Source organism: Oryzias latipes, chromosome 13 (genome assembly GCF_053564925.1).
Source record: "Oryzias latipes strain Hd-rR chromosome 13, Olatipes_Hd-rR_3.1".
In the NCBI taxonomy this organism is placed as follows: Eukaryota; Metazoa; Chordata; class Actinopteri; order Beloniformes; family Adrianichthyidae; genus Oryzias; species Oryzias latipes.
The window spans coordinates 5072355-5093182 of record NC_136249.1 but is presented as its reverse complement, the minus strand read 5'-3'; the positions used below and the strand labels follow the sequence as shown (position 1 = coordinate 5093182).

Genomic DNA, 20828 nt, shown 5'->3' with positions numbered 1-20828 from the left:
GGAACCTTTTACTAAAGCTAAATCTATCTATAGTGTTCCTTCCTTTTTAGTGCAAAATGTCCCAAACTGACTGTTTAGCCTGACATCGAGAAAGAAATGTAGGTTGATAGACTGTCCCCTCTACACAGTTCATTGGTTTGCATGTATTTCATTGTGAAACAAATACCAGATTTTTTATTTTTAAGACAGAACATTTTGGAAATATTTTTTCTCATGTGAAACACATCAGCAATACTGTTTAACAAGGTCAAAACAAATCAAAATGGGACATTTCCTGTTTAAATAAAGGTTAAATAAATAAAAAAGAATGCTGAGAAAAAAAGCAAATTAATATTTGGAACTGCAGTTTGATTTGAATTATGTATTCTAAATTATTGGGTAAAAAATATCTTAAATCTTTTAACTTTATCCGGTACTTTGTTCCCAATAATATCTTGAAAAACCTAATTTTCTACTGAAATCCAGTTATTATGTCAAAAAGACGCTCACAGACCTGTCTAACGTCGATCCGCGGCTCTTCTAGCTTGTTACACACAGTTTTTCCATCACAATACAGTTTTTCATCAGCAATAAATTTATGCCTTTAACAAAATTGTGAGCGAGTGGTTTATGTTGACAATCTTTTGGACGTTAAATTAGAAACGGTTTTAAAATAAGAAAGTAACAAAGAAAAACCAACATTTATGTGGAAAATCCAGTAAACAAACATCCACAAAATGCTCAAAAAGAAATGCAACATCTAAAAGTTGCTTTCTGGAACTATTTTATTTTAACAATATAATTTGGAACAAAGCTTGTTTACTTTGTGAAGATTTTATATGAACATAAAAGTTAAAAAGATGTTGCAATGACATTTCTTCTACAAATGTGTTCCTGTTAATTTTTTTAAATGTTGATTACATCTTTAGTTTTTGCAAAAACCTTTCAGGATCTACTGTTTTTTTTAATGAATCTATTTAGTTTATTGCTGGAAATTGTTTTTACAAAACAAATCTAACAGTAATATTAAGATAGCATTCAAAAAGGATATCATTTCTTTCATGAATTAACTATTACTAAAGTACAAATTAAAGTTTACTTCCATATATGCAGAGTAAGAAAATACTTTCAACATTTACTGATTTCATTAAAAAATGCTATTAATTTTAAAATGATCACACTCAAACCTAATTAAACTAGTGAATTCTGCCTGTTTGTTGAAGAATGACAACACATAATTTACTTTCTTTTTTCCACGTAACTTTGTCTTTGTGTGCTGAATTTTGTCATTACAATGTTTCAAAGCCCCCCCCCCCCCCCCCCCCTCTATTGTCTGTAAATGTCTCAGTGTTCTAAAAGATGAAAAAGAGTCTTTGCAGGTCTAGCTGCAGCTCTGTAGCCTGCTTGTGTGGAGTAAAACCTCAGTGCTAGGCCTGTGGACTGCTGAGCCTGGAGCTGAAAATCCAAAGGCGCCACACACTGCCGCCGCCGTCAGAAGCGGTTCCTACATCTGCTTCAGTCAGTCAGTCAGTCAGTCAGACAGACAAAAGTTTCTTCTGATGCTGTGCGAGCAAGGAAGCGTGGACAGTCCTGAAGTAAAGTCTAAAACCAGAATCTTTACGTGATTTGTGCAGCAGCTCAGCTCCGGATGGCAACTCTGGATTCATGTGTTGGAAAGTCTCTGGTGGCTGCAGCCTTTTTCATTCTGTAACCATGTTTACACCGAATGACCGAGCTCTCCAAACAAGGACTTTGCTAGCTAACAGCAGCAGCTTTCTGTCTTCCTCTGGCCAGTTTTTCTCTGAACATTAAAGCTAAACCGAAGGTTTTCCTCAGAAATGTCATATCAGACACACATTTTATTTTACCATCAGTTTTGCAGAAATTTATATAGTTTGTCCTATAATACTAGAAAGGTATTGATCCTTTTATGCCTTTTGTTGCTAATTTGCAATATTCCATTAAATCCAGGTGTTCACTTAATTTACCATCAGCTTGAATAAGAAAAAAAAAGATTATTTCTAGAAAATTGGAAATTAAGTCAGACATGATGGAGTTAAAGGTAAACTAAATAAAAGGAGACAAACCTCCAGTTTTACCATAAAGAAGAAACTGAGAAGAGAATAAAATAATGTTCATAATTCAGTCTTGTCCTATTGGTAAAATAAGCTAAGTTATTAAGTTGGGCAAAATGTTGTGTAAACTACAACTTTAATGCATCATCAGGACTCACCCAAGATTTACCAATAATCTTTGTGTGGAAGACGTGAATTTGGATTCTGCAGAGAAGGAAGGCGGTGCAAAGACAAACAAACGCCTGAAAGTGTTTCTGCCCCTGCAGAGATGCTGCAGGACAAGTCTTCATCTGTGACGGATGAGCGCGACAGCCGGGCCCAGAGCAGCCTGGAGGCGGCCCTGCCTCCGTGCCAGTCGCCGCTCCGCATGTCCCCGGCTCCCACAGTCCCCAGCTCCAGCGGCCCTGATCAGGTACATGTGAACGCTGCTGGCAGCTGCTGCAGGAAAACAGAGGATTACTTCTCTACAGACACCACAGGTGTTTTATTACAAACAGATTTAACTTCATGCACGTCTGCCACTTTTGTTTGAGCGGCACCGGAATGCTTTACACTAGTTTCCTCCTAATTGCTCACAAGTTCTTGCATTTGTGAAATGCATTTAATGTGAGGTTTTCCGCTGTTCTTGCATGTAAATCAGTGGCTGCTGTGATTTTCTGCTATCTTGCAGAACATTGAGAGCATGAAAGTTGTCCTCCATGAGCGGGAGCTGTGGAGGCGCTTCCATGAGGCTGGCACGGAGATGATCATAACCAAGGCAGGAAGGTTAGTAATGCTGTGAGTGTGGCTAAAAACTAATGCATTCCACCTTAAAAGGGTCATTTCAGACAGATGTTTGCACTACAAGTGCAAAAAAAAGTGTATGTATGGAAAAGCTAAGCAGGGAAGATGGCACCAGCTGCCATCATACTTTAAAAAAGTCCATCAAAGGAGTTTGAACACAAAAATGTCCACGAGGATTCTTTATGTGTAAAATACTAACAGTTTTAGCCTTTGTATGTTGTCATTTCTGCATCTCAGAGTCACAGCGAAGGTTAGGAGGGTAAATATGAGGGCCGACAAACACTGACACAAAACCTGCTTTGACAACGGCAAACTTTATTTAAAAGTCTCAGAAGTTTTTTTTGTTTTTTTTTATTCATTAAAATGCCACAAGCGTGGAAACTGTTGCTTGTGTTGTTGGTTCCATTTTTAAAGCTGCTCACATTTAAACATTAAAGCCCCTTTCGTGGACAAAGATATATATATGAATTCTCGCTGAAACCAACACAGAGCAGGGTTCTGTTTGAAGATGAGACAGAACGTTCGTGCCACATACATAATTGAAACCACCAATGAGTGCCTGGCCTGTTGAATTTAATGCATCCTGAGGATTACACAGAGAAGCCTTTGGACATTTACCAGAGAACAAGAGCACTCAAATCGACCTCTGCTTCTCACTTTTCATTGGATCATTTTCTTTCCACCAAAAAAAAAATTGAAATTTACAGGGTCAGGGTCTTTTTTCCCAATGCCTAATAGGCTTTCCCATGGCCGTCTGATAAAGCTCGTTCTGATTCTTTAAAGCTCTCTGCAGGTCTGCACATTCCTGAAACCCAGGAGATGTCTGCTCCACCTGCAGCAGGCAAAATCTGTGCAAAGGAACGTATCCCAGTGAGACTGAGTGTTTTCAGAATTAGCATTTACTCTACATGTGGTTTGGTCAAACAGCCATTATGGAAGAGAATATTTAGTGTAGCTGAATGTCAGTTTTTAGCATTTATGAGCTGTTTTGTCTGCTTCCTTACTCGTTTGTTTTCTCGCTTATAGGAAAAAAAATTAAACATAAAGCTTGATAATGTGATGTCCACATGGGACAGTTCCTCCAAATGATGGTGTATCATGCTGTTTATTATTTCAGAGACGGCTACAATGCCATTTAAATTACATTTGTCACATTCAGTTCAGCTATAAGTATTAGTGGGGCTGGCTTGATAAAATTGACTAATCGATCTAAATTGATTCAAGCTTAATAAATCAATCATCGATCCATAAAAGTAGAGATCGTTCTTTTATGCATTTACTTTTCTGGTGACTTTACACATAACAGCAGTAAAGCCAAAGTCTGCTAGCTTGATGTTAGCATAGAAAGGGCCGCTAATGCTAGCGCTTGTTCGACCTAAACAGACATTGCTGACTAAGTGAACAGCTTTATTTACTCACAGCCAAGAATTTTCTAAAGTCTTTTAAGGAAACAGTTTTTAAATTAGCCATTTGTGGTCTAAAGCACCGTTTTTTTGCTGAAATATTCTGGAATAAAGTGTAATGCTATAGCGCGTGCTCCACCTAGTGACCACATTGAAACGCTCTCCAGGAGAGGCAGAACATTTCATTTTGTAATATGAATCCGTTTACAATGTTAATGATCTGCACATTTTTGTTGGAGCTTCTCTTTTTGAAAAATTGTGTAACGCTGTATAGTGTTAACCATTGGTTTATTATTTCACTAATAGATTTTACATTATGTGAACTGTATCAGATTAATATGAAGATCTTTAAAACATTCAGATTATTATTGTATTCCTGTACAAATATGCCTAAATGTGTAAACCATATAAATTCAAAATCGAATTGAGTGGAATTGATCAATAGGATCAAAAAAAATTGTGAACTGATCCAGGCTCTGGTGAATTGAATCGAATTAATTCTGGAAATTATTGGTGATACCCAGCCCTAAGTATTAGTAAGAGCAGTTTTTTTATTTAAAATACTTCTGTTTTGGTGCAGAGGGATCTGCCTGCCTAAACACATCTAGCAGAAATGGTGATGGCATGGGGGACCGTCCTCTCTATCATGAAAGATCCTGTTCAGTTCTGTTTTTTGTGGAGTTGCATGATCTCTGTGAGTTCAGCTTCTTCCTAGACACTGACCACAATTCTGAGCATGTGCAGCCCCCGTCGGCTGTGTGGTGGGCCCTCCTTTCTTGACTCCAACAGCTGGGATCAGCCTCAAAACGGACAGATTGAGCTCCCTGGAAAATGAAGCCGTGCTCTGAGAAAGTCTGAGTTTGCAGATGTGCCAGGTGACGAATGACAGACACAGCACAGGCATCATCTAGCATTTCCCCACCCATCTGAAATGACCGAGGTTGGCCCCCGAGCCAGCAGCACCTGGCAGCTTCATTGTTGTGATGAGGTTCCCTGTCCAGCTAAACCCTGAGTCTTCAAAGCAACTTTGTAGAGAACAGCAGCAGCAACAGGATGTGGCGCCCACAGCCCCCACTCTAGAGGGGTGGAGGGCCACGTCACCCCCCCCCCCACGCTCTCCTTGATCCTTCCTTGGTATTGGAGATTCCCAGAGATGGAATTGATCTGTGAAAGGCCTGCACACGTGGGATGGTTAGGAGAAACAGCTGAACCCTGACCCCGCCCCCCTCTTGACACACACACACCCACACAAAACAACGCCTTGAGATCCTACACAGCCTCCTTTACTTTCTCATTGTCCCCTCAAAACTTGTGGCACCATTCCTGTGTACCCATGACTGAAATACATGCAGCACTGAAATGTTCATCTTTGTTGCTCCCAATGTGAGCTTTATGCATATTTGAGGGGCATTGGTCAAGAGGTCGGTTGGTTTGTTCCGATTTTATTGTTTTTATAACCCTTGTGTTATCTTAGATGACCCCACCCTTACATTGACGTGTTCTCCCTACCATGACAAAGGTGGATAAAGGTGGAAAGATAACTCCCAACGTTAAAGTGCCAAGGATAGCACAAGGGTTAAACAGGCAACTTCAGTCAAAAAAAACACCTATTCATTCTTTGTTGTGACGTCATCGACTTTCATTTATTATTTATTACAACTCTAGGAGGAGGGTGGGGTTTAACCCTTGTGCTCTTACCTCTCAGGCCACACCCAATTTATTCTATCAAAAACATTTACTTCCCACACAGTTCCTGTCAATAGAGGTGTGTCCCAGGGCTCTGTCCAGGGACCCCCTGTTATTTATCATTTACCTTCTCCCTCTTGGTCAAATCCTTCGTAAATACAAAATTAATTTCCATTGTTATGCAGACGACACCAAGCTCTACATCTCCACCAAACCAAATTCCTCTCTTCCTCCCTCTTCCCTCACTGACTGCCTTCTTGCAATAAAATCCTGGCTTACGACAAATTTCCTAAAACTAAAGAATGATAAAAATCGAACTTCTCCTGATAGGCACTAAATCCAATATAAACAGCATCCAGAACTTCCCCATTCCCCTCAGGTTAAGAGCCTGGGTGTCATCTTTGTTGACAGCACCCTCTCCTTCACTCCAGACATCAATAGTAGGGGTGTGTATTGGCAAGAGTCTGGCGATACGATACGTATCCCGATATGCGGCCCGTGCTACAATACGGATCCCGATATTTTACCAAAACATATTTTCTAATATTTCTAATAGGGTAATGCGCTTAGCATCAGCCGCTGCCATGCTTCACTCGTATTTATCTGAGCCGCTAAAAAGCACCACAATCCTCATTTTTATATTTTTCTGGAAGCAACATGGCTCAGATTTGATGTTTGGTATCCATAAAAACGAAGTATTTCATGTCTCATAACAACAGAACGAGCCGCCTCTGGCTGCAGTCCTCCTGTTGTCTTGTGTGGAGTACAGCTGCTCTAAGAGGCTCCGTGTGCTCTGCTGCCAACTAGCGGTCGGAGGGTGAAGTGGACAACAAGAGTCAGACACTGAAGGACGCTCAGAAATAATTAAATAAATATTGTTCTGGCAGCATTTTGAATCGATATAAGTATTGCCAAATAAACTATCGCGATATTTTGCCGAAGCGATTTTTTCTTACACCCTTAATCATTAGCATCACCCGGTCTGCCTGTTTCCACCTTCCCAGCATTCGTCTTCTTCGCCCTTCCCTCAATCCTCATTCCACTGCCGTCCTGGTGCAAAGTCTTGTCACTTCCCGCCTGGATTACTGCAACTCCCTTCTTTTTAGTTTACCACAACAAACCCTACGTAAACTACAATATGTTAAAAACTCAGCTGCCAGAATTATCACTCAAACACCTTCCATCCAACACATCACACCTGTTATGCAGCAACTTCATTGGCTACCAATCATACACCGAATTACATATAAAATACTTCTCTTTTAAATCCATCCACAACCGTGCCCCCTCACACCTGTCGCGTCTTGTCCATGTTGCCACCCACCCGTACCCTCAGATCCTCCTCCTCCCTTCAACTGGATGTCCCTACTGCTCACCTCGTCAATATGGGATGCAGAGCATTCCAGAGCCACACGGATCTGGAATTCGCTACCTCCTGATCTCCAAAACATCGGCTCTCTCTCACAATTCACCAGGAAACTAAAAACTCAGCAACTTGCATATTTCCCCCCTATAACTTGACATTCTTGGCCTGTTTTAAAATGCAAATTTTACTGTAAATTCTATTGCTTTTTATTGCTTTTAACTTTCACTATAATGTACGGCAACCTAGGGTTCTTAGAAACAACAAATGAAATTATTATTTATTATTATTATTATTATTATCATTATTATAAGGCTGGACTGCTGGAAAAGGCAGGAGGCCGGCCCTCCAGGCCTGGACTAGAGCTTCAAACTTAATTTTGTCCCGTCAACTTTACAGCTCAAGTCAACGTACCGTTCCCATTTCAAGCTTTTCCTTTCATTGTGTAGAATTTAATGTGTGCTGCCAGAGATTATTTTTTCAGTGAAAATAAGTCAACAGTTTTAGCTCACATTAAGAAAAATGATACTTGGCATTTTTGTACTATCACTGGATGCTGAAAAAGCCTTTGATAGAGTAAACTGGAAGTTCCTCATTGCTGCCCTCCATAAGTTTGGGTTTGGAGAATCATTCATCAATTGGATCAAAATATTATATCACAACCCCAATGCATCAGTTAGAACTAATAAACAGACTTCCAACAGGTTTTTTCTTGGAAGAGGAACTAGACAGGGTTGCCCACTCTCCCCCTCTCTTTTTGCAATATTTATCGAGCCTCTAGCTGCAGCAATAAGACAGAATGAGAGTATTAAAGGAATTAAAACCAAACACAGCCATCATAAAATTAGTCTCTATGCAGATGACATATTACTGTTTTTAAGTAATATACATTCTGTAAATGAAACGGCAACAATCATTAATGAATTCTCTTCTATATCAGACTATTCCATTAATTGGAATAAATCTGTTTTATTACCACTGAACAGTAATGCGGAGCAAGGACTCACAATACCAGTCAAATCAGGCAATATAAAATATCTAGGTATTTATTTTTCCCCCAAAATTTCAGAACTGGTGCAGCTAAACTACACCCCATTACTGAAAAACATACAGGACGATCTAACACGCTGGACCAACCTGCCTTTGTCCCTTATGGGCAAGGTAGCCACGGTAAAAATGAAAATCTTACCCAAAGTTAATTATCTCTTCTCAATGATTCCCACACAACCGCCATTAAAATGGTTCAAAACATTAGACTCATCCATATCAAGCTTTCTATGGAACAATAAACCTGCAAGAATTAGTCTAAAAACTTTAAAATCTGCAAAAAGCTGTGTAAAGAATTACTTTCTTGCAAATAGATTACAATATATCTTAAAATGGTTAAAAAATAATCCAGAAACTAACTCATGGTTAGACTTGGAACAGGCGTTATGTGGAAAGATCAACCTGTCAGATCTTCCATTTATTAGCCAAATAGTTAAAAAACAGGATTGTTTCAAAAGTATTAATATAAATGCCACTTTAACAGCCTGGTGGGAATTTCTCAAAATATCAAAATCATCAATTCAACCGTGCAAAATGACACCCATCTGGAACAACCCAGACATCCTCATAAACAAAAAAATTATCCACTTCCCAGCTTGGCAAGCAGGGGGCATAAAACAACTAGAGCACATAATTATTGATAGAAGATTCATAACTCCCCAGGAACTTCAAGACAAACATGGAATATATAACTTCTTGGAATATCAGCAACTTAAATCAATTATTACTAAAAAGTTTAAATACAGAGACAACGATTTAAAGCTACCAGATGTAGTTACCACTCTGATCAATTTCTCAATGAATAAAACTCTCTCCAAAATATACAAACTTTTATGCAATTTAGATAACAATATTTCACTTCCGACAACAAAATGGGATGCGGATTTGAGCATCAGCACAGATGAAAGTTTTTGGTCAGAACTTTGTCTAAACACCTTTAAAATGACAAAAAGTCCAAATCTGCAGCTAATCCATTTCAAAACTCTTCACAGAATTTACTACACTGGACAGAGGATGTTCAAGATGGGTCTCAGTAACTCAGACATTTGTCAGCACTGTGACAGTAATCTACCCGACAATTACATGCATGCACTATGGTTCTGCACGCCTGTCCAGGCTCTCTGGCGGCAGGTATGTGCCGATCTATCAGTCTGGCTTAAGGTTTCAATCACAGCTTCACCGTCACTTTGTGTGCTTGGTGACATGAGTGCCATCGATGTAGAAGGAGGATTAGGCTCTATCATTTTCATAACTCTTTGCATTGCTAAAAAAACTATTTTAATAAATTGGAAAAGCAAAAAAAATATAAATATAAGTCAACACAGAAATCTGCTGCTTGATCATATCAGCTTGGAAAAAATGTCAGCCCAAAGTTCAAGTAACTTTGAAAGAATTCGGTCTCTCTGGTCTCCCATAGCTAACTCCGTGACTTAGGGGGTGGGGGGGGCCTGGTCGTCGCTGCTCCTTGCCCTTCTGCCGTGGGCCGGGGTGGGGGTCGGGGCCTCCGGTGCCTGGCGGGGGTTGTTGGGGGCTCCGTTGGTCGGGGGATCGGGTCCGGCGCCTGGGTGGGGCGGGCTGGGGCGCTGCGTGGTCCTTTGGGCTTGGGTGTGGGGGTGCGTGGTGGGGGGGTGGGGTGGTGGTCTGGCCTGGCTTGGGGGGGTGGTCCCTTTGCCTGTGCTGGGGGGGGTTGGCGGGGGGCGCTGCTCGGGGGGGGGGCCCAGCAGCGCTGGATGGGCTTCCCATCTACGCCTGGGGCTGGGATCGGCCCTTCCCTGGCTCTGGGGCGGGACGGGACAACCCTCTTGGGGCCCCCGGTCGCTCTGGGTGTCCTCCGCTTCGGCTGCGGGGTCTTGGGGGGGGGTGGGGTGGGGGGTCTTGTCGGCCCTGACCTGTGGGGGGGCATTCTGGGGGAGGGGGGGGGTCCACTATTGGTACGGGGCAGGGGGGGTTGACGGGTCGGGGTCTCCGCTGAGGCCATCGGCGGTTTCCCCGGCCGGTTGGCTGCCTCGGTCCCGTCGAGGCCTGACCAGAGCTCTTCTAGGGCCGGCGTTTGGGGGTGGGGGCCTGGGCTTGCTCCGGGGGGGGGGCTGGCGCTTTCTGGCTCCTCTCTCTCTGTGTGGGGGGGGTGGTGCTGGGCCTGGGGTGTCGGCGCCTCCGGGGGTGGGGCCCCTGGGCTGGGTGGGCCTGGCCCCCTTGCTGGGGGGGGGGCGGGGGACAGCTGTTTGACCACCGGGGGACAGTCTATCAGTTGTCCCCAACTTACCCCCTTCCTCATATAACCTCATAATAGGGTGAGGGGGTGGGGGGCTTAGCCTGCGATGAGCCTTGGGGGGGGGTTTACTAGGCAGTGGCCCCCCTCCTATGGTTGCCGTATGGAGTGGGCCCCCCCTCTTTCGGTTTTACTTGCACCTTAGACATGTAGGGCCCTTGGTAGGGGGGGTGCTTGGACATCACTGCCAGCAAGCAGCGGATGTCCTCCTAGCACCCTACCCGCCAATTTTAACCGCACCTTAGACATTTAGGGCCCCTTGGTGGGGAGGGTGAGGGGACGTCACTGTGAGTAATCAGGAGATGTCCCCTTAGTGCCCTACCCGCCAATTTTAACTGCACCCCCCTTAGTACACACACTCCTCCCCCCTCAATATATACATCCCAACATAAACACACACACATGCACACACACACCATCTCAAACACACATACACGCACACACATTTTGCAAGGAAGGTGGGACCTGGGTCCATCTGTCCCCTGCCTCTTCCCTGGTGGGGGGTGCGGGCCCCTTTGCAACGGCGGCCGTGTCCCCGGGGTGCCGGCTTCCTGGGCCCGGCGGTGCTCTCTCCGCGCGGTGGGGGAGTTCACATTACATCTGAGCCGGGGGTGTCTGGTCCCTGGGGGGTGGGTTCTGGTCCTTGCTCCTGAGTGCTGGGCCCCGCCAAATTTCCAACTGTGGCCGAGCCTGGTCGGGCCATATTTATAACACCCCTTGTGGGCCCTCTTTTTTTCCCCGGGGTTCCCCCCTCCTGGGCGGGGGCGGCGGGCCCCCTGCCTCGCTCCTCCCTGGACCAACCGTGGGCCGGGCGGATGGCTGCCTGGAGTGCGGAGCGGGTCTCCCTTGGGGGGTCCTGGCTCGTACCTGGGGTTGGGGCGGGGGGATGCCCGGAACTCCTGGGTGGTGGTGGGGTGCTCGTTTGGGGCTGTGGGCGTCCTTCTCCGGTGGGGCTCTGCGTTGGGTTCTCCCGGCGCGGCGGGGGGGCTGCTCTCCTGGTTGGGCTGGGGCGGCGCTCTCTTTCCCTCCGTGCTTCCCTGGCCTCTGGCTCTGGGGGCCTTGCGGCGGCCCTGCTGGCCCTGGCCTGGGTGGCGGGCTTGGTCGCCCGGGTGGCGGTTGTTCCCTGCCGGTTCCCGTGTGGTGTTGGGGGGATTCCGGCTGCCGCTGCTGCTGCGGTGGGGGTCTTGGGGTGGGGATGGCTGGGCACTCTCCCTCCTTCTTTTCACGTTCCACCATCCATTTTAGAAGAACATAAAACCTCACCTGAGCACTGGTGTTAGCTCACCTTTGCACTAATAGCTTGCATGACTGAATGACTGAAATGTTTCACACTAGTTGGTTTTAAGGCATAAGTATGCGTGTGTGAACACTATCTGTTTTGTGTACATGCCGACAGGTGGACATTTTTGCAGCTAGCAGGTGTGTTTATAACATTTGAGTGTGTGTGTGGACGGGCCCCGCCCTTTTTGTACTGCATTTGAACCTTACCATAATGATTAACAACCAGTAAACTTGTTGCTGTATGCTGCTTCATGGTCTTATCCCCCTCCCCCTCCTATTATCACCCCCTACCCCCCCCTCTCTCTAGCGTCCCTCTCTCTTCTTCCCCTCTTTCCTTTTCCGTCCGGTCCAACACCAAAGATTTTCAGACATGATTGAAATTAATAAAGTTTGGCCTCAATTACAAAAGGGGTTTATTCAGACATACCTTTGGTTTGTCAGAAGATTAATAACCCCTCTTGTTAAAGCAAAATATGTCCAACACAAGAGGCCCTCAGCTCTCGTCTGTCTGCCCAGCTGTTGGACAGGACAAGTTAGAAGAAAAAAAAAAAAAAAAAAAAAAAAACTCAGCCTTTTCAACTTGCATATTTCCCCCCTATAACTTGACATTCTTGGCCTGTTTTAAAATGCAAATTTTACTGTAAATTCTATTGCTTTTTATTGCTTTTAACTTTCACTATAATGTACGGCAACCTAGGGTTCTTAGAAACAACAAATCAAATTATTATTTATTATTATTATTATTATTATTATCATTATTATAAGGCTGGACTGCTGGAAAAGGCAGGAGGCCGGCCCTCCAGGCCTGGACTAGAGCTTCAAACTTAATTTTGTCCCGTCAACTTTACAGCTCAAGTCAACGTACCGTTCCCATTTCAAGCTTTTCCTTTCATTGTGTAGAATTTAATGTGTGCTGCCAGAGATTATTTTTTCAGTGAAAATAAGTCAACAGTTTTAGCTCACATTAAGAAAAATGATACTTGGCATTTTCCTATGGTTCATCATGAGCCTTCTGTCCAGAGTGAGACAAAGCGGTGTTAACCCTTGTGTTATCTTAGATGACCCCCCCCCTTACTTTGACGTGTTCTCCCTACCATGACAAAGGTGGATAAAGGTGGAAAGATTTCATGTAATCCATGGACACCAGTGAAGATCACAAATCATTGAAGAAAAAAGGTTTAGAGCACTGTCTAGCGGGTCTAGATGACCCAACTCCCAATGTTAAAGTGCCTAGGATAACACAAGGGCTAAAGCCTTCATGACGAAGCTGCTGTGCTTTAGTGGTCAGCAGGTGACCCCTCCCCCTGGAGCATGATGGTGGCATTCACAGGTGACATTTCTTCTCCACATTTATCCCATTTTTCTTTAGTGGAGGAGTGAGCAGAAATGTAGCAGATCTTTATGTGGGGACTCAACTCTCTGCATAATGGTTTTATGCAGAGAGTTGAGTCAGTCTCAAAACGTTCCTTTTGTCAGAGCCAGTCAGTCAGAGAATGAGTCAAAAACAAGAAGACAGAAAAAATACACTTAAGTTTGATGGAATTTTCCTTTAGTGGACAAACATTATTTAAATAAGGAGAGATCTTGGTAATATGATTGAAAGATTTATTAGTGAAACAGAAATTTGTGCAAGAAATACCCCACAGTCTTGGTGGTTGGGCTCTTGGGCGGAGACATAATGATATATGTTCAAGATTGATTTGATATGATTTGTCATTATCCAGTTCATAAATTTTTATCAGAAAGAATTAAGAATCTTTAAGTATCAATAAATCTCATGACAAAGATGATGTACTTAATAATTATGTAAAAATAGACATGATATAACCAGGTGTACAAACATCTAAGACAGTTCATTAATAATTGTGACTTTTTAAACCTAAATATCCCTCAAAGCTCTAATGTACAGGTGCTTTAACAATTGATAATTTTTTATTGTTTGTATTTATTACATGGATGGTAGTGGCCTGGCTGGACTGGCTGGAAATGACTCATTTCCAGACTGGGACAAAAACAAACCCTCTCAGCCCTCCAACAGGCAGGTTTTGAGGCCTGCATGTCTCTTCAGTTTGGGTGTTGTGGGAGACGCCAGAGATGAGCAGAGCTGTTATGAATGTTCCCCTCAGATATTAGGCTGGCTTTCAGTGGGGATGAATGCAGGAATGACCTGTCCTTTGGATTGGATTTGAAGACTAAAAAGAGATTTAAATTACCGTAATTCAGTCGTTCTCCTCTCTCCGTTCATCTCACATGTGGGAAATATCTACAGTAACATGATCATAACTATGAGCTTTTGAAGATCAACACTTGCTTAGTGAACAGCAGTGAGGATGAAGATTGCATGCTTCCCCATCTTCCTGGAAAAGCATGAAGAGTTGTTATGAGTGTCTCATTCAGTGTTTGAATGTGTTGCCATGACGGTACCCATGGATAAACTGCAGGCCATTTTTTTACCATAACTTCTTAGGCATTGACGAGCCAGCTGTTTAAACTGTCCAATCTGGGGAGCCATTAAAAACCACTTAGGCCTTTATAAGAGGGCGCACAGCCCTCAGCGAAATTTCCCTTGGTGCACATGGGATAAAAAAGGTTTAGGTTTCGCAAGAAAAGGTCAACAAAAGTAGCTCCCTTCATGTGTTTTATGGCCTTCACTGCTGTATTAGCATATTTTGTCTTTTAGACTCAAAGCGTCCAAAAGATGAAAGTCGTTCCCATACTTCAGTGTTTCACAAGCATGAGAGGCTTTCACTCTCCTCTTAAAGAAATGCCACAGGAGAATAAATTATTGGCTGGTCCAGAAAATGTGACATTTGACGAATGACAGTTTCAAGAAGCATTCCTCTGGGGCTCCAGTTTCTGTCTCGCATGTAGCGTTAGTCTGAGTGAAAGTAGGTGCCATCTACTTTAGGGCTGGGAATCACTGGGTACCTCACGATACGATACGCAATACATTGCTCTCGATAACGATACTATCATGATATGGCGATAATGTGACAATCAATATTAATCGTCTCTAACAACTCACGATATATCAAACTTTAAGAAAGAAGAACTTGAAAAACTGTTTTTTGGAAAATATTTCCCCATTTATTTTTTTGTTTTTCAACACAATGATAATGAAAAACTTGTGTCCTATTTGGTGTAATGAATAACAGACTTTTGTGTAACATTGCTGAAATCAGTTATACTCTGTCTTTGACAAAAAAATGACAATTTTCCTTTGGAAATATCTGTAAAATTCAGTGTAAACAATAGTGAACATGAACAGCAGCCATTATTTAGTACAACATTGCTGTAAACAGGATCAAAAATGAATAAGTCAAGTAGCTGCAGGCACATTGGTATTACTTTACACCATTTAGTGCAAATGTGGTGTGAACAAAATTAAAAATCTCCCAGAAAACAAAAATCAAGTAGCTAGAAACTTTCCTTTAAGTTATTTATGAAATAAACTACTTTTAGAATAAATGACCAGGGATAAAATCCATGAACTTAAAGTGCATCTAAAAGTAAACATATTTGTGAACAAAACGTTTGGGGAAAAGCTGCATGTGATGTATGTTTATATGTTCATGTTTTTCTGGAGAACATCAGGCTTTTTAGCCTCAAGTCGCTCGTCTACCTCTTGAGGAGAAGGGGGGTCTAAGGGCAGGGATGCCCCTCTTTCTGCTGTTTCCATGTCAACCATAGCTCTGGTCTGGGCGTACAGTGCAGGGATCATTGTTTCAGTATTTCTGAGAGGGAATGTCAAAGCGTGGCTCTGATGCATTCAATAAAAACCCAAACCCCTGGTTCTCCACCTGCTGCAGGGACGGAGCCCCTTGTTCATGTAAACAGCAATCCCGTTTGTTATTGCCTCTGCTCTGGCAGAAGACGGTGGTAGCTTCTCCTGGATAAAGGTATCCACGCCGGGCTGTGTCGGATTCAGGCCAGCAACAACCACGGCTTTCTCACACAACTCTGTTGATGCAGCTTCAGTGCTGCCGGCGCGTCTTTTAACTTGCTGCTTTCACTATTCTCCTTGTTTTTCCCGACAGCCATTTTCGTTTGAATGTGTATTCTTCTTCGTCCGCCCGCGACAGCCAATCTTGCAATGAGCGCCCCCTATCGACCCTCTGAAGAATCGTTTTACCAAAGGATGGTTAATATAATGTTTTACAGGTTCTTCAAACCTAAATAAAAGGTCGATACTTGATGAAAACGAATCAATCACGGGACTAAATATCGCGATATATCACCATATCCATATTTTGGCACACCCCTAATCTACTTGAAGCTGGACAAAGTTCTGTTTTAGCCTTCCGAGTCACAGCTTCACCTTTGGGTTGTTCTCCAGTTTATTGTCTTAACTGGACCCTGCTAATCCCAATCCCCTCTGATCATCACCGAGCTGCATTCCAGGAACACGAGGAGGTCATCCACACAACCCATAATGACACAAGGGAGGCTACATACACCTCATGGACTTCAACTCTGTTAAAATCTCCAAAACCGATGGGTGGGTGATGGCTTAAGCTGGGGCCTTTCAGTGGTGGAGCAGAGGCTTTCTTTTACACAATACGAAAAATGTTACCAATGCTGAAAGAACTTAAACTCCCAATAGTGGATTTAACCATGCACCTTCAGCCAAATAATGCAATAGCAAAGTATTTTTAAGGACAATATTGTAGATCTAGTAATCTCAAATTGAAGAATAACTCCTGACTAGTTTGGCTTCACAGTCTCCAGGCCTGGAGAAAGGGGATTGTAAAATACTTTTGCTGTTAAAAGGGGTAGAAACAAATGTCAAAGCTGCTAAAGGGACTTCATTTTTATTATCTTCAGAGAACATATCAGCAGATTTATGAAGACTAACAAATTAAGTGAAAGTATTGTGATTTTCTAAACACAGGCATTACTGGACCTGAAGGGGTGACATTTTGGGGTGACATTTTAAACTTCATCAGGTACATAGACTGGATAGTGAAGTGGACACAGAACAGACAGACAGAAAATGCCTTTCCTCCGGCTCCAGCCAATGAAGCTAATTCAGTCGCCATTTTTCCGCGATACGGGCGACGCCATTTGGAACCAGTACACATTGATTGGTCTGAATTGGTCTAAGTCATAGTTTCAATGGCAATTACCGTCACCAATCGGGAGTAAATTTATTAAACGCCCACACCCCTTCCACTGAAAGTGGCTCGGGAGAATCTGTCAGTCCAATGTTCGAGGTGGGGGCCATTGGGCACCACATGCTTTTACTGAGGCATCTGATTGGTCAGCTTATAACCTCAATAACTTGATAAAGAAGAAATATCATGAAAAAAACTAGGATTAGCAAAAAGATGTTAAGAAAAAGGATCAAAGTAAAAATGGTTATTCTGAAGAATAGAATAACTGAGTAACAGCTGTTTATCTCTCCATAGAAGTGTATGGGATTTCGGCTGCTTGGAACCAGCGGGCACTTCCTGTTTGGAACGCGCGGCCGGGGGGGGGGGGGGGGGGGGGATATCAATATTTCTCATTTATATTTACAATCAGTGATCATGAGTGTAGCTGGACACAAAGCCGCCCCCATTATTGCCACAGACCAATCCCTAAAATACATTCATGATGGAAGTCAGAAAAAAACTACTAGCCCAAAAACAATCAGTGCCTCCATCTTAACTGGTGTCATCTGAGTTTTAACAAAAACCCAGAAAAAGGTGAAGTATAAAGTATTTTATTACTATAACAATATATAAAACAATGACATGAGTCAAGAAAACATTTGACATTTCTTCACAGGAGGATGTTTCCAAGCTACAAGGTCAAAGTGAGTGGGATGAACCCAAAGACAAAATATATCCTCCTTGTGGATATTGTTCCAGCTGACGACCACCGCTACAAATTCTGCGACAATAAATGGTAAGTTTGTGGGAACCCAAAGTCTCCTGCTCAGGTTTTTGGCTGCTATGGTTTGTTAAAAAAAAGATATCATCCAAGGACCACCAGAAAATAAACAACAGAAACCATTTTCTACAAAATTATTATGATGATTTAATTTTCATTTTTATGTTAGAGTCTTTTCATTTTTTTAGAGTTGAAATCTGTGCAAAACTCAGCTTCTGTGCAAAAATGTTTGAACACAGATTTCTTTATCAGACGTGTGATTTTTTTTTTCTGATTTAAACTTTTTCTAAATTTCTTTAATCTCATGAATGTAATTTTTGGGAAGACTTTAAAGTTAGTAGTTAGAACTAAGTTTTGAGAATTCAACTTTTTTACAACTCTGAGTTCTTTTATCTCATAATTCCAGATGTTTCTTGAAATTCCAGGTTAAACTGACATTCAAGCATAGTTCATAATTCTGATTTGAACTGAGCTTAAAGGCAGAAGACTGAGGAAAGCCAGAACTCTTTACACCTGATTTTCTTCCTTCTGTTTTCGTCGTCTTCTAAAGTGAGTGATGCAGCTGACCCCATTCGATCCACATCTACGCTGACTTAAAATCTGGCTCATTATGGTCTTTGATCATTTATGGAAAAATCTAGATTTCTCCACACAGACAGACTCACACCATGTTCCGTAGTTTTACATGGCAAAGTCTGGCCTTATGTAAGTTTGTAGGTTTGATTACCTAAATTCCCCCAATTTTCCAGAAACAGAGTTCTCTGAAATTCTCTGGTCATCTCCCAGGATTAGATACCAGTTGTTCGGCCTATCATGTTGCTTTACAGCTCCTCTTCAATCTTCAAAAACGTGCTATAAGAACTAGTCATAATGTTTCTTACCTCCAAATTACAAAAATTATTTGATTTATTTATATACAGTAAAATTCCTCTATAAGGCTAGTAATAAAGTATTACCTCGTAATATTCAGGAACTATTCACACAAAGGGATGGAGATTAATCTCTGAAGGGATACAGTATTTTTAAGGAACCAGCAGTTTGAACAATTAGGAAAAGTATGTGTGTGTCCATGAGTTAAACAGTGGAACAGCCTTGAAACCAATACAAACAATGCCTGGACATTAAAAACAAAATGGGTGAACAAAAATTATGAAATATCCAATAATTTACTGTGAAAGGTTGATTGTGGAAGAAGAGAAATATAATTATGTAGAATATTATGGACTAGTATGTAAAAGGAGAGGATAGGCTTAAAAAAGCATTGGCTTCTGCTTATCCCCTTTTCAAACATGTTTTTTTAGTTCCGTCTAATGGAGCCCTTTTTTATTCTTATGTATTTGATTTGATTTCTTATTGGTTTGTGCCGCTCAGGGTGCTTTGTTTTACATCTTTGAAATAAATCCAAATTCAATCCAAAAAGTCGATATATTACTTCTTTTTAAAAGTATATCTTGTTATTTCAAATAAACTGTATTTATTGTAAGTATTACCGGGGGGAGGGGGTCTTGTTTGAAAAAAAGATGATTTTATTTTGAAGGAGTTGCAGTGAATTGTTTTACTTTCATATTTTTCAAACTAAGAGAATGTTTGCCTTTAAGGGCCTGACTTTGGGAACGTTGCTAGTGTTTGTTTCTGATCTTGGGTCTCATTTTTTCATGCGTGGGTTCTGCTGTACCTCACAAACACTGTGGAGCAGCACAGTTTTTATGATGCTCAGGATGATCCAGAGCCTTTCCGTGCAAAGGATTTAATACTTTGGGAAATGTGGAAAGAGGTTTACTGCTTCATGTTGATAAATGAGGCAGGGATATCTCCTGACAGATGGAATGCCTCTTGCTCTTCAGCGACGTGACATATCTCCTCTCATATATAGTCTAGAGTCCATCTCAACTTACTTCTCTCTCTCTCTCTCTCTGGTTTTTAGGATGGTGGCTGGCAAGGCGGAGCCGGCCATGCCCGGCAGGCTTTACGTTCATCCAGATTCGCCGGCTACAGGCGCCCACTGGATGAGGCAGCTGGTGTCATTTCAGAAGTTGAAACTTACAAACAACCACCTGGACCCGTTTGGACACGTACGTTTTACTGGAAAATGTTTGGTTTCTGCAAAAGCTGAGACTTCACATCAATCTGTACACTCCTAAAACTTCAAATGCAAAATTTGAAACCAACATTTACTGCCACATTGAATTTGAACAAAAACGATATCTATCGTATTCACAGATAGAATTCTAATGAAAAATACGGAAAAATACATTATGCAAATACTACTAGTAATCTCAAATTGAAGAATAACTCCTGACTAGTTTGGCTTCACAGTCTCCAGGCCTGGAGAAAGGTGATTGTAAAAATTTTTGCTGTTAAAAGGGGTAGAAACAGATGTCAAAGCTGCTAAAGGGACTTCATTTTTATTATCTTCAGAGAACATATCAGCAGATTTATGAAGACTAACAAATTAAGTGAAAGTATTGGACCTGAAGGGGTGACATTTTAAACTTCATCATGTACATAGACTGTATAGTGAAGTGGACACAGAACAGACAGGCAGAAAATGCCTTCCCTCCGGCTCCAGCCAATGAAGCTACTGCCAGCCATCTGAGTCAGATTTAAAGTCAGACAGGATGAGAGCCTGAATTCTGAGTAGAAATCCAGTCTTATGGGTTTTTGTAATTTGAAGATGAATGAAGAGTGACCCTCCTCCCTGTGTTTAACAGCTCACAAACCAGTCTGCAGGGCTGGTTTAGACGTAACGTGGTTTCTGTTGGGTGTTTTGAGTCAAGGAAAGTCTGTCCTACATCGAGCCAAGCACTAGCGCCTTTAAAATACCAGCAACTAAGGGGGAGAACTATATATGTAAAAGAAAACAACAACCACATATTAGTAATAAAAAACACAACCCCCCCTTAAAGGGTTTATATCATGCTATTCTTAAGCCTTCTATAGTAATAAAATATCCATATGTCAGAAGTCAGAACTCTGTCTCCCCCTCTGGTCACCAGCGGGAACCATCTCCAGAGTTCTAGCCACACTTCCTGAATGCTGCACACCTCATTTACTCAAACATCCACAGC

At 42.2% G+C, this 20828-nt stretch overlaps 2 protein-coding genes across 4 annotated transcripts in view; one reads left to right on the top strand and one right to left on the bottom strand.

The window, feature by feature from the left end:
- tbx4 (T-box transcription factor 4) overlaps positions 1–20828 on the top strand; it is a 34460-nt gene that overhangs the window by 2899 nt on the left and 10733 nt on the right. Inside the window, exons 2-5 of the mRNA XM_004075986.5 lie at positions 2321–2466; positions 2725–2819; positions 17656–17775; positions 19685–19832. Coding sequence (XP_004076034.1) covers positions 2323–2466; positions 2725–2819; positions 17656–17775; positions 19685–19832 — 507 coding nt within the window. The 5' untranslated portion in view covers positions 2321–2322. The remainder of the gene's footprint in view (positions 1–2320; positions 2467–2724; positions 2820–17655; positions 17776–19684; positions 19833–20828) is intronic.
- Positions 2177–20828, bottom strand: part of brip1 (BRCA1 interacting helicase 1) — a 151024-nt gene continuing 132372 nt past the window's right edge. For 2 of the 3 annotated variants that reach the window (XR_013647251.1, XM_011482983.4), the window contains exon 26: positions 2177–2492. Coding sequence is in view for 2 of the 3 variants with exons in the window: in XM_011482983.4 (XP_011481285.1) it covers positions 2463–2492 (30 nt within the window). In the remaining variant the exon portion in view is untranslated. The remainder of the gene's footprint in view (positions 2493–20828) is intronic. The other variant, XM_078929988.1, reaches the window with a different exon arrangement.